Source organism: Mastacembelus armatus, chromosome 6, assembly GCF_900324485.2.
Source record: "Mastacembelus armatus chromosome 6, fMasArm1.2, whole genome shotgun sequence".
In the NCBI taxonomy this organism is placed as follows: Eukaryota; Metazoa; Chordata; class Actinopteri; order Synbranchiformes; family Mastacembelidae; genus Mastacembelus; species Mastacembelus armatus.
In genome coordinates, this window is record NC_046638.1 from 19,227,457 (window position 1) to 19,240,818 (window position 13,362).

At 40.3% G+C, this 13,362-nt stretch overlaps 1 protein-coding gene across 4 annotated transcripts in view; it reads left to right on the forward strand.

Moving 5' to 3' along the window:
* The window catches only part of tspan9a (tetraspanin 9a), a 143,669-nt gene that overhangs the window by 72,959 nt on the left and 57,348 nt on the right, over window positions 1–13,362 (forward strand). For 3 of the 4 annotated variants that reach the window (XM_026310695.1, XM_026310698.1, XM_026310697.1), the window contains one exon: window positions 8,250–8,329. In XM_026310695.1, the coding sequence (XP_026166480.1) occupies window positions 8,267–8,329 (63 nt within the window). In that variant the 5' untranslated portion in view covers window positions 8,250–8,266. Of the gene's footprint in view, window positions 1–7,196; window positions 8,330–13,362 lie in introns of those variants that run through there. The other variant, XM_026310694.1, reaches the window with a different exon arrangement.

Consider the following 13,362-nt stretch of genomic DNA (forward strand, 5'->3'; position numbering starts at 1 on the left):
TACTTTTTTGCTGTCCATTATGACAGGCTATCTGTTTTCCCTCAAGCACAGGAAGTGATTTAAGTTTAACTTTAAGTATTGGATTGCTTGAGAGGTGCCACATGAACACAGCTGATGCACAGCGCTTTGGGCTCCCAGAGCAAAAAAAGATCTGCCCACCATATATTCTTGCTCCTCCACAGCCCTAAATAGTTTTTATGTTGCGCCAGCAGCATCTGCAGATTATGGAAACTTGATCTTTGAGTGGCATCGCTTCCGTTGCGGTTGCCATTTTTTCCATATGACTTGGCCTATCAGTGATAACCGCATCCTCTTTATCCCATCTCTCTTTCACCTCCTACAGCACATAAAAGAACGATCACCTGCTTCCATTTTCTCTCTTGGTACATGGTGTCAGTAACTGCAATTTACACCGTACTACAGAAAAAGAACTGCTCACTTGGGCATCCAAGAAAAGTTAGTTTAACATGTTGTTATAACCCTAGATGCCTTCATTTATATGAATTTCTTCACATTGTCACTTATTTTTAGGAGTTTATGAACTTGTTAATCATGTGTTTCTCACCTAACCCGAAAACACCAGCTCCCTGGCACACTGAATGTGCTGTTCCTACCAGTGCAACGCAAAACAGCTGAGGTGATTAACACCTTTGATTACATTGATGCCTTCCTTCAAGTAATACGGTGAAACTCTATTTTGGATTTTGGAATAATTGCTACTATTGAATAATGTTTGAAAATCAGAAAAACAAAAAAATTTACTACTGAAAAAAAAAAAATCATACTTTCCAAAAACCCTCCAGCGCAGTTTAATTAACTCAGAACCTAAAATCAAGGTAAGGCTGGAATCCAGTCTCGCTCCACTCATTCCCAGTGAGCTGTATTGCTGATGTTACATCTTTTTCATAATGATGGCTCTTTTAAATATTACATAAAGCTTAGGACACTGGTGGACTTAGCTATTTCACTCCTTTGATCTGCATTATCAAAAGAGTGTGTCACTCCTGATTTCTCTGTGAGGTTAATCTAAGATTCATACATCATACTGCTTCAGACATCACAAGCATTTGACCCCTGTGCAACGGCCTTTATTGAACTGGACTTTACTGCATTGTGATACTACATTGCATTTCAATGGCAAGACACTTTCTGATCTAAATGCTAATGTAGTATTCCATAGTCAGAGTATACTTACTTTACTTTTAAAACCCTGCATGTCTTCTGTCCTATCTTATCTCCTGCACCTTTCATGCAGGCAAGAATTGACTTTAAACTGGGGCTTGGCTGCAGGACTCGCTGATAGGGATTTGGGGCTTTATGTATATTATGTGTATTTAATTTTATATGTTTATGTTTGTACGTATGTGTATGGGCGACCTATGTGCCCTTCCGTGCCTGTCTGTAGGTTTATAGATCCCCTGTACAGTAGCTGATATTCTTTCACTGAAATCCTGACAAAGGACACAAACATGTCGCCGGTTCTAAGCAGTTGGTTCCTTTCACAGAATGTGGCTGTCAGGAGTTCTCCCCACCGGAGAGGATGAAAAAACAAATACGAAAGTGTTTAGCAAGTTTATGTAAGCACACAAAATGCATCTGGCTTTGTCTAGCTTTGCAAATGGTCAACACCAATTTGGTACTCTGCAGAATTTGGCTTTGTGGATCAGTGCTTGATGCTTCCCAGCTTTAGTGCCATTATTAATACTGGATCTTTAGGGATGTGATGCAATGGGTTCCTAATTAATACCCTTTTTGGGCACCTTTATTGACTTTTTGGCTGCAAATCAACCAAGAATGTCTGGCCAGCCTCCTTTCAGAGGGTAGTATTTACGGCATCATAAAAGGACAAGGGAGAACCATAAATATCAAACCAGATTGACATCTGATTTTAATTTGATTTGGAATATGAGGCAGGCATCAGAATTAATAGGTTGTTAGCTCATTTTTATGTAACTGCATACTCTTTCTTGAGAAGTCAAAGTCAAGTCAAATTTTATTTGTCTAGTCTCGTATCACAAATCACAAATTGTTTCAAGGGGCTTTATGTCTGTATATCATCCTCTGCCCTTAAACCTTTTATTCAGAAAAGACCCCCAAACACGTCCTCATTTTCATTCTAGTTTAGGTTGACCTTTTACGGTTCAGGTTTCAACCTTGCCAAATGTTCAGAGGATCTAAGGACCACTGCCGGTGACATATTGGGTGGGAGGAAACCCTTTGTAGTTTTAATTCTGTCCATATGCCCAGCTCTTGATCATACATTCACACCAGGATCATGAGCTGTTCCATGTCATATAGTGTTTATCTGCAGGCCTAATATGGTTTCAGATTGATTGGTATGCTGCTGTAAGTCCTTGTTTAATGTGAGCAAAGACAAATTAGGTACAGTAATTATTTTTGTGGGAAGTCTATTTTTAATTTTTGTTACATAAACAGCAGTAGGATATCTTGCATTTGCACCTTTATTTAATGTCATTTATTAAAAAAACACATTTTCTTTCCTCGATTGTCATTTTAATGGAGCAAGTATTTTATTTTTGGGATGCTGTCATGTGTGAGAAGACCTTGTGATTGTGGCTGTGATTGTCATGATTCAGTTCTAGTCTATAAAAAACAGACATTTGGTGACAGGATTTCAGAATGATCAAAAAGTACTGGCATGTATTGAAAGACAGGATTCTGTTCACTAATTTGATTAAAAATAGTGGGCCTTTTAATTTACCCTTTGAGGCCTTTTGCAAGGTCTTGGATCATGGGATGTGATTGAATTAAAACTACTTTATATATCAAATTAGAAAAGAAAACTAAAAACAAATGTCTTGCAGTCACAAACACTAAACCAAAACATGAAAGATCTAAACTTGAATCAACAGAAAAGTAAAGATTTCTAAGAATTTTGTATCAGAGATTCAAAAACACATCAAGTCACTTGCTTGCTAATCTGTTTTGATGACTTCAGCCAGTGACATTTTGGGGAAAGTCAAATCTATAGGTGAGCAGGGCTGCATTTAATGATTCCGTGATAGATTAATGTATCAGTTACACTTTAATTAACAGACTAATTAATCTCTAAAATGTCAAACATAATGGCAAACAATTATTATAGTTATCCAGGGCCAAAACAACAGGAATGTGTATTTATTTTATTTGAGGGAAAAGCAAGTGCCCAAAAAATAAATAAAACCTACCAAAACAAATTCCTAAAGTAATGACTAAAAACAAAACTCTTTAAACACACACACAAACACAAAGTCTGGCATAGCCATATATTATGTTGTAGCATCAAAAACATTCTGTCTAACACACTCAGCTTTCACACAAACTACTGTCATTTTTTCAGGCTTAACAGATAAAATGCACCAAGAACATACTTTATCAAAAGCATATTTCAGCTTATAATGTAAAGCACTACATAGCAGGAGCAGGTTTCATTATTAGGCTTACCCTATTCATATTCTGTCCTTCCATCTTTCTTCTGTTGTGCATACCATCTGAACCTTCCCCTGGCTGCAGCTCAGAGTGTGCCGTTTGAAGTCTGAGTTTAATAATGTAGTTACAGTGATTTCTTCAAAAGAATTGAGTTGTTAATATGCTGGATATCACATTGAAGTGCAAATCTCTAAACTGGACTTAATGTATTGATGAAAAAGAAATGTTCCAGCTGTAATTAAATTTATTAAGTTACTGTAATATCATTAAACCCTGCTAGACACTTGGTAAGGAGCAGAAATGGCATAGGGAATATTATATACTGTTATGCCTCAAATGATAAAAAGAACAGGATGCTTCAGAACTAAGAGTGTGTTCTTGATATTTATTTTTCCTCCTCTATAATGCTTCTTTTTGTTACGTACATATGGTAACCCAATGTGATATGAAGCTTATTCATCAAGTGCAGCCTCTTTTAGTTTCTTTAATGATATCTTTATATCCCTGATGTGTAATGAAACTCAAACAGAGGCATGACTGAGAGCTACCAATGCTGAATAAAATTAAATTTTTCAATTATAAAACACATCTCTTGCTGCTGTCATAACAAAGAAATGTGATCTATAAAACATTTAAGGTTCAGCTTTTGTTTGTATGCACAACAAAATAGAAAAAGTGACACTTTCTAGATGCAGGAGAAATGTTTTTAAAATTTTTATAAATTTTTTTTTATATGATTGGAGTTATTCAGGGTTTCATTGCACAGTAATCGACTTGCAGTAAATTTCACTTTATCCCCTCCAATCTGCAGCCTAAAGCGTCACATCACACACTATGCTGTTTTTAGTTTCATCTTGTGTTTCTCCAAGTATGCTTACCACTAATCTTAACCTTTTCGATAATGGAGATGTTGGTTGACACACAGTCTCACTGATGCCACGTCTGTCATTATGTGTTCATAGCACCCTGACACAGTTTCAGGGTTAGCTAAGTGTTTGTTTAACATTACCTTTTGTAAAGCATCAACTGTAGAGCTCTGAGGGAGAGTCCCAGTTGGTTCCCTGTGGACTCTAATCTCTTCCGTCCTGTCTGTCTTTGCAACATAAATGTGTTAAAGGAGCGGCTAGATTTCCACAGCGTCAGAGATATCCCATCTCAGCCAAAGCTTTTTGCTCTGGCGCGCTCTGCATGTTTCTCATCTTCTCTCCAAGCCTTGACTCCTCTGTGTCATCCTTCTCTTGAGTTTTGCTATGTCTCTTTCTGTCTTTCTTTATGCTTTCAACATAACGCAGCCATGCAGAGTCCTGTTGGTCTGAGCTGATGGATGGTTCTGCACATGGCTGAGGGAGAAACTGACTCAGATGTGTCCATCTGGATACTTGGGGACATGCAGACTAAAGCACTGAACTCTGATAAATGTATGTAACTATCAGATTGAGCGGTGCTGACACAGAGTGTTAAAATGCTGACACTTTTCAGCTGTCATGCCCTTTTCTCCAAATTCAATACAGTGAATGCAGCTTTTCCCATCGATTCTAAAGGACCGATGGGAAGCTCTGTAGCTAATAACGTGAGGAGCTATTTTCACCACATGACTTTGGCAGCTGTTTTTGTGATGAATACACATTAATGACATTGAGCTGCTAACTTTTACTGTTAATGGATCTGTCTCTCGAACTGCAAACATGTGTTTATAGACACTTGAATTTTAGTGGGGGCCAACTGAAATGAGCTTTTAAATCTCCAATCACCACACCGTGGTGTGTGAGATTCCGTAATCTTTCAATTAATAACAGCTTTTCAAAGCCGCAAAGAAGAAAATCATTTGATTAGTTCCTGAAAAGCAGAAACCCTGTATGTGTTTTTTACCTGCCAACATCAAGACTGTCCTTTCTATGAAAAGTTCTTGAGAGATGTATTTGTTTACCATTTGCATGTCTTCCTCGTAACCAAAACCCTTCGGTGGCAGCAACATACAAAGGCCATGATTTGAGGTGACTTTTTATCAATAGCAATTGTTTCACCTGAGCAGTAGATTGACATTTTGGGAAATATGCTTATTGGCTTCCTTGCTGAGAATGACACAGGTAGTTCAATACTACTACTGCAAATAGAAGTCTACAACCTGTAGTTGGTTAGTTAAGGTAGCCGGTTGGTAAACTGCTGTAACGTAGTTGGTTACCTTAGCTTAGTGTAATTACTAAAAACAAATAACCAGGACAGAGTCCAAATGTAACAACATCCAGCTTCCACTTCCCCCAAATCTCAATAATCAACCAGTATCTTATTTGTTTGACCCATTTAGTAAAGTCAACAACCTAAGGGTTTGTGTGTAGATTAACTGCCAGATTTTTTTAAATACATATTATATACGTATTTCATGTTATCAGACTATTCATTTATACAAATACTGTTTGACCCAGGTCTATATGTTATTTAATTTGCAATGATTTGTACAAACTTTTTGTGTTTTCAGTTTGTTGTCTAATCTTAGCAATGTACCAAACTGGATTTTTTTTTTTTTTTCTATCATTTCTATGCATTTGAGCCACAATACATGCACTTGCTCGAAGCAAATTTTTACTCTACGGTGGTAAAACGCAAGAGGGGCAGATTAGGTTGTCTATGTCAATTGGGTATTACTGGATTTACCGTTAAGACCATTCAGTTGAAACTCTCCCTCCATCTGTCTGGAGGCTGAGCCATCACAGGACAGAAGACCATTACCACAACAGAACAATGTGCAGTCTAGCAGTAGACTTGTTTTACCTAGACAACACCAGAGACAAAGTCTTAGACTCAATAAGGGCAATTATATGACTACCCAGTTATATTATCCTGTTTGGTTTTAATTTGACAGTTGACACTTTCACAGTGGCCACTTTGATGATCCTGTACTATTGGGCCTTTGTTCTCTGATTACAAGTGCATGTAGCTATTTGGAGAGCTTCTGTAGATAAATTTAAAATCAAAGCTGTATTATATCTTGTCAACTTTGTGTGTGAATCAGCAGAGCTATTCAGCGTTTGACCCTGGGCTTGCGTTGGAGTGTGCTCAGCATCTTAAAGCCAGTGTCCCCTTTCCATGCTTCACATGGTGCCGTAATTCCAAAGCTCGAGCATTGCCAGTTAATTTGGTCCCCTTACATGGATGTAGGCAGTGAAGTGATGAATAGTACAGAGCAACAGTATGACCAAGTTGCAGCTCAGAACTGTCACCACAACCCACGTCTGATGCAGTAATCAGTAGTGATCGCTGCGTGATGTTTCAGGCTGGTTTTTACTAATATATGATAAATCACCTGCTGTCATTTCATGTGTGACAACATTAATCAATGAAATTACAGGCCACAAATGAAAACAGTTTAAGAAACTCTACATATATGTGCAATGTAGTAGGTTGATGTGTTATTAGCAAACTAAGGCAAATCTGTTCTTTCTGCCATCAACTTCGATCAACACACACACAGCCCTGCTACTCCACACATAGCCCATTACTCATCTACAATTACCTTGACATTAGTTTTTTTGTTTGTTTATTGTTATTTTGTAGAACTCATCTCTGGTCTCTTAATTCCCTTGACAGCAGAGATGAAATTGCTGAACATGTATAGTCAAAGCAAACACAGTGAGAGGCTTATTAAAGGCACAGGGAGTGGGGAGGAGGAGCTCGGCTCTGGCTGCATTGGCTGTTTGCTTAGTGGGGAGGGGCTGAGGGAGACAGAGAGGGAGAGAGAGAGAGAGAGTTGGGGGATGAGGGCAGTGCTCTTGCTGGGAGATAGGGAATGCCCGTTAGTTGCGTCTGCTGATAATAGCACATCCACCACAGCTCTGCTATTCGGAGAGCAGAGCACAGGCAGTGTGGAGGGTAGAGCCACTGAGCACAGAATGGTACACTGGAGAAGACGGGCACAGTCATAAAGAGACAGAGAGACAGAACAAGGGAAGAGAGAGCGCATCAGACATCAGAGCACGTTGGGAAGAGGAAGACGGAGGAAGAGGAGCAGAGTGGAAAGAGGAGAAGAGTGAGGTGGGGAGAAAAGTTACCAAGTCAGCAATAGGACCTGCAAGTGGAGCAGCTGAGACTCATTGGGGTCTCACTCCCACTGGAGCAGCCTGGCACAGCAATAAGCAGCACAGGAGGAGAGTGATATTACAGGAGGGGACAGAGGGAGTACTATGACTTCTTCCTGGAAAGATCTGTCATAAGGCGAGAGTAATGCACCTCATAGAACGCGTCTGCACAGCTACTTCAGGTCTATCACAGTACGACAGCAGCAGCAAGCAGAAGACAATTAAGCCTGGCAGAGGTGCCTGAGCAGCGCAGGTCTGCTCACTTCTATACTGGAGACTTTCTTATCCAACTACGTGATTTGAGGTGGATGTAGTTGTGTTTTTGTGAAGCTTTTTTTTTATGTATTTGCTTCAGAGTGTGAAGCAGTGAAGAACTGAGGGGTGAGTTCTGTCCTGTCATCTCTGAGACATGTTAGACTGTGCTTTAGGGAGCACTTCATCAGCAGCTGCAGCCTTAGAGCATGGAGAAGTCCAGCAGTGAGGAGTCAGCCATTCACCGTAGCCCTTCAGTAGATAGCCGTGACTCAGATTTTGCTCAAGCCTCCACATCTGGCCGCCCTTTTGGCAGCCGTGGCTTCACTGCCGGCGCTTTCTACGGCTCCACGGGGCCGCGCAAAAACGCACAGCAGGCGCAGGCTGGAGCAGCGGCTGACACCAGCGCAGGAGACAAGACCAACAAGTACAGCTCACCCAAAGGCAGCAAATACGTAGTCTTTTACCTGGATCTATCCTTTGTTTTCCTTTTAGAATTCAAGAAGTGCAACATGGCAAGAGGCTGTCTCTGCTGCTTGAAGTATATGATGTTCGTCTTCAATCTCATCTTCTGGGTAAGTGGCTCAATGTCAATGTTTTCCCCATCACAATGGTCATCAGTACTTGATCACAATGGTCATTAGAACTTGATGGTTCAGGTGTTTTTTGTTTTTTTTTGTTTTTTTTTTTTAAATGTTGATTAGAAAACATTATGTCTCTTTTGCAGCAGGTGAATCAGTGCAATCCTGTGTTTCTAATTATTACATCAGGGTGTTTATGCCTGTTCCTCTCTGTGCATGTTGCTATTCCTGGGTGTCATGACAGTCAGTGGTATTACACCAAGTCCCTTTTGTATGTCACTGGGGGGGGGGGGGGGGGGGGGGGTGTTGGGTTTGAATTGGGGTCATAAGGACTTGGACATGGGTTCATTTGGGTCACTCAGTCAGATGGTTATGTGATTTTCCAGTGAACATGAAATTGAAATGCTGCTTTTGGTATTTAAGTGAAATATAATATGCATCTCCAGTGCAGTTATATTGACAAGCTGCACAATATTGCAACAAGGGTATATGAGTTTAGGTGTTCAGAGTTTCAAGTGATTATGGAGATCATCTGATTTGTGTTCTTCATTTAATTTTTTTACTCATTTGTGAAATGTATTTGCTCTAGGGAAAAACTATGGCCAGTAATCACAGAGTCCAGAATCGCTTTAATTGTTGTACAGTGTAATTTTCTAAATATGTAGTAATTACAGTTGTAATAGAAAAAAATGAATCCTTGTGTAATAGCGCTGTCAATGCCAAATTAGCCCTCAAATAGAGAAACTTAGCCAGCATTTGGCAAGCTCTGCTGTCTATCCATCCATGCATGGGCATTTGTTGTAAAAGTGGGCATCCCCTGAATGTTTACAGAGTAGATTATAGGGCTTATGGGTTATGAGGCCAAGTCTTTTGTGTGGATGCAGCGACGCATGAAGTGTAAAAACATCCCAACACTGGGGACTCTACTAACCATGGCCCACCATGTCACTGGGTTGTGAGCCCTGTTAACTGGGGCATTGGAGGCAACAGAGTGGGCATTAGCTGGAGCCCAGCTGTGAATGGGCCAGCGTTGAAAACACACAAACATACACATGACCCCACACAATATCTAATACCTTGTCTGCCTTTGTGTAGAAAAATGGACAGCATTGTAAGTGGTCAGATTCAGGTCAGTTTCAGAGTAATATTTCCATATAATCCTCATATCATTGCCCAGCCCACGGAGGCCAGGGCGAGAGTGATCGGCAGAGACATTCAAAGAACTCAGGGGCTCTTCGGTGTTCCTTGTGTTGGTGGAAATGTTTGTGAGCCTGAAAGGGTCAGAAAATTTTGGATTCATTAATGCAGACACTGACTTCATGGGAGCATGTCTTTTGAACTCAGCTGGTATTATCAGGCCTTTATATTTCCAGTGTCTGAATTAGAGATGAAAATCTTAAGCAATTTCCCAAATTGATTTCTGGCCACATCAGTAGTAACTCATTATTACAGAGTATGAATGCATCATTTCATTAGGCAGTTTTATTGTGAAGTGAATTGAGCATTTGAATCAAAACTTGAATTAAAGTAAATTATTTAAATCATAAATCAAAAAAGATAATATATTGTCACAAGAATTGCTGCTTCCAATATTACACGGTGGTTAATTAATGGACAAACAAATTTTAAAAGATTAAACATAATAATTTGATGCAACTCAGGACACAGATCTGATGAGACCAAACATGCATGAAACCTAAAGCCTAACCCATTTTACAGAAAGGCCTGTAAAATTATTGAGCAGCAGTGGACAAGTTCTCACTAGTCCAGGTGAACTCAGACATTTGACATCATCAGTTCTGTCAAATGGAAAACCAGCATTCAGCAGGGCATGCTACATAAACCACGTCCACAGACAGAAACCCCCTCCTAAGAATTTGCATATAATGTAATCTGTGTTTTGCTCCTATACTGTATATATATATTCACAATCAATCAATTTTGCAGTTACAGTCATTAATTGCTAAATTAAAGCCCTTTATAATTTCTTTGAGCTTATATTGAAATGTGATAGCTCAGGGCCAAAAGCCTGCCACTGATTAACAGCTTTAATTCAGCTTTTTCCAAGATATCCTAAAAGTATGCAGAAACTCTTCCTTTACTGTGAGATTTGAGGGCTCTTTATGTCAGAGTGTGTGTCTGTGTGTGTAAGCATACAGTGTGCATATGTGTGCATACATGGGGACACAGGAGCCTAAAGTGGCTATGGCCTTTCCCCAGCTTAATGCCCCCCCCCTGCTGTGTAATAATTGAGTTTTTACTCTGGTAATGTACGCTTAATGGACACCCACCATGCAGGCTCCCATCTATTCCTGCAGATTGATACTCTTCTACCCACCACTAGATTATTTTAATGACAGTTTTCTCAGTGTCTTAACTGAAATGAGTGGGTGATGAGGGAGTTAGGATACAGCGTGTGGCTATGGGTCTCGGCACATCAACATGTGACAGTTTGAAGCTCACTGGCAGCTGTTTGACTGACACGTTGGATTCTGAGGCAGCAGTGCAGCCAGTTGAAGGTTATTAGAGCTGGGAATAAAGGGTTCGCTCGTCAGTATGGGGTCGGGACGGGGTGCCTGAGCACTCTGGAATACAGGAAGGTAGGTTGAGAGGCATGTTGTGCTGTATCTTGACACCCATGAGACTGTGCTACTCTACCTCTGACACTCCAGGAATCACAAGATTACTGCAGTTGGTTGGCAGGGTCCCCTCTGAAACTCTGACACTGAAGGGGGAATAGTGCCCTGACACAGGTACAGCAGTCTCTTCTTTCTGACTGTGCACACATGCACAAGCACGACGGCAGTGCCCACACACACACACACACACACACACACACTCACACACACACATACACACACACACACACACACACACTCACACACACACATACACACACACACACACACACTAAGAGCTATCCCTGAGAGTACACTTACCATCCGCTCTGCGGGACTTACAGTGGTAACTTGAAGCACAAGATAAACAGTGGTAGGCACTCCAGGCATCTCCATACATGTACTCATCCTCAGGGCTTTCAGCAGTTGTTCTTGACCATCTGGTCCTCTTTCTTATAAGAGATTAGAAGGGTATCTCTTGTAGGGGGGGTTTCAGGCAGATTAGAACAGTATTTGGTGGTGCAGTTAAGGATTTAGAGCACAGATCCTTCGGACAGCTTGTTATGCTAAAGCCTGTCATCAAAGACAATGATCTTTGTGGTTTAACAATGTGTGGCCAAGTGTGTGGTTTAGCAGGAAGGAGGATCTGCTCTCACACACATATGTGTGCGGACATATACTGAGTGACCAACCTGATTGGGTGATTGATTTTAAGTCCTATTGGTGTCAGCCTTGTGAGCATATCAGTACTGGTGTTCTTGCTGGGAGCAAGGATCTCAGCCTCTTATTCCCCAGTGCATCCTCTGCTCGCAGCCTTCTCTGTTAATCTCTTCCATTCAAGATTCAATTTATTGTTCACTGCTGCACTTATTTATCTTGTCCAGTGGTACTGAACACCTGTGAGAAGTGAAATAGTCAAAAGGAAGACCTGGACACACAACACAAGGACTTATTTATCCAAATCACAAACAAAATCACAGTGCATTTCCTTTGTTAAAGAGGTTGTACAGTTTGTCAGTGATCCTATTACACGTGTGCCATTATTTCATCATATCAAAAGCTTTATTTGATATTCATCTGTTTTAAAAAAGTGTCAGTTCAGCAGTCTTGTCCTAGAAGTACAAAAGGGACAATAGTATTAAAGTTGTTCCTTTGTTAGAGGAGAAAACGATGGTTACTGTTTATTGCTGCAGAATTTATAAAACATTTGGTCCAAAGTAACAGAATATTAGTTCTCCTATCGATTAAACCACTGAGTTTGGCATTTCAGGATTCAAATATACCAGGTCTCTGATGCTATGAAGAGCAAAGTTATTGACAAGGTGGCTTGTAATAAGTGTGTGTATGTGAACCTTTGTGTCTCACACAGGCAGATCCTCTGCCTCACACAGGCAGATCCTCTGCCTGCTTCTCCTTCTTCATATCAGCACATGAAAAGTTTAGTCATCTTTTACCGCTCAAAAGCACATGTAGAGCATTGTAAGATACATTTCTCTTCTTGCACACAAGTGGCACCACTGAAATCCATCAGTCACCAGGTGAAACAAGGATGAGGACACAGGAAAATAAATGAGGGTTGAGTGTGCACTGCAAGATGATGAAACAAGCTCTATACTCTGTGCTATCTCATGCATTTTATCCCATCAGTAAACTGTGAAAGGCTGGCTCTTGAATTTCCTTTGAGTTTGAAATAAGCAGAATAGCAACATCAACCTCAACCAGTCTGTCCACCTAAATTTTACATATCGCCAATGATAGGATACCTTGGAGAGTTAATCAGTAACAAGGAATGCATTAGTGCACCTGAGCAGGATAATATAACCAGTCTCAGATTATGTATCTTGCAAGTCATCCATATTGAGCATTCGTGCTATGTAATAAGTTCAAATTCTATTGAATACAGTAGTCAGACCGTGTAGCCTGAGAGCTGACCTTTCTGTTTTTTGGTGACATTTACTTAAAGAACATCACAATATTTGTATGCATTTTAATCAAAGTCTTTAATTAACATCCCCATAGGTCTCCAAATGCTTGTCTTTGTCCAGTGGATCGTCTGGGGAAATCACATATCTCTCTGGCTGCTTCGATTCTCTGACCTTGTTGTATAGTACCGCTGAGCTCATTACCTCATGTTGCAGATCAACTGGGATACAGAGCTGCTGTGTTTCACTCCAGGGGGTTGAGGTAATAAAACAAGAGATTTGGAGGTGTGTTTTACACTTGGAAGCTGTAGGCATGTGTGGCTTTTACCCCTGGAATTAAGTCTCACCCCCTTTACTTGTCATTGTTTAAATGGGATGATCTTCACAGTTGATGATTTGTTGTTTGTTTTTGTTCAAGAGTGATTGTGACACACATGAGAATGCAAAAACCTCAACATTTTACCTCAGTAGGTTAATATTCAGGCAG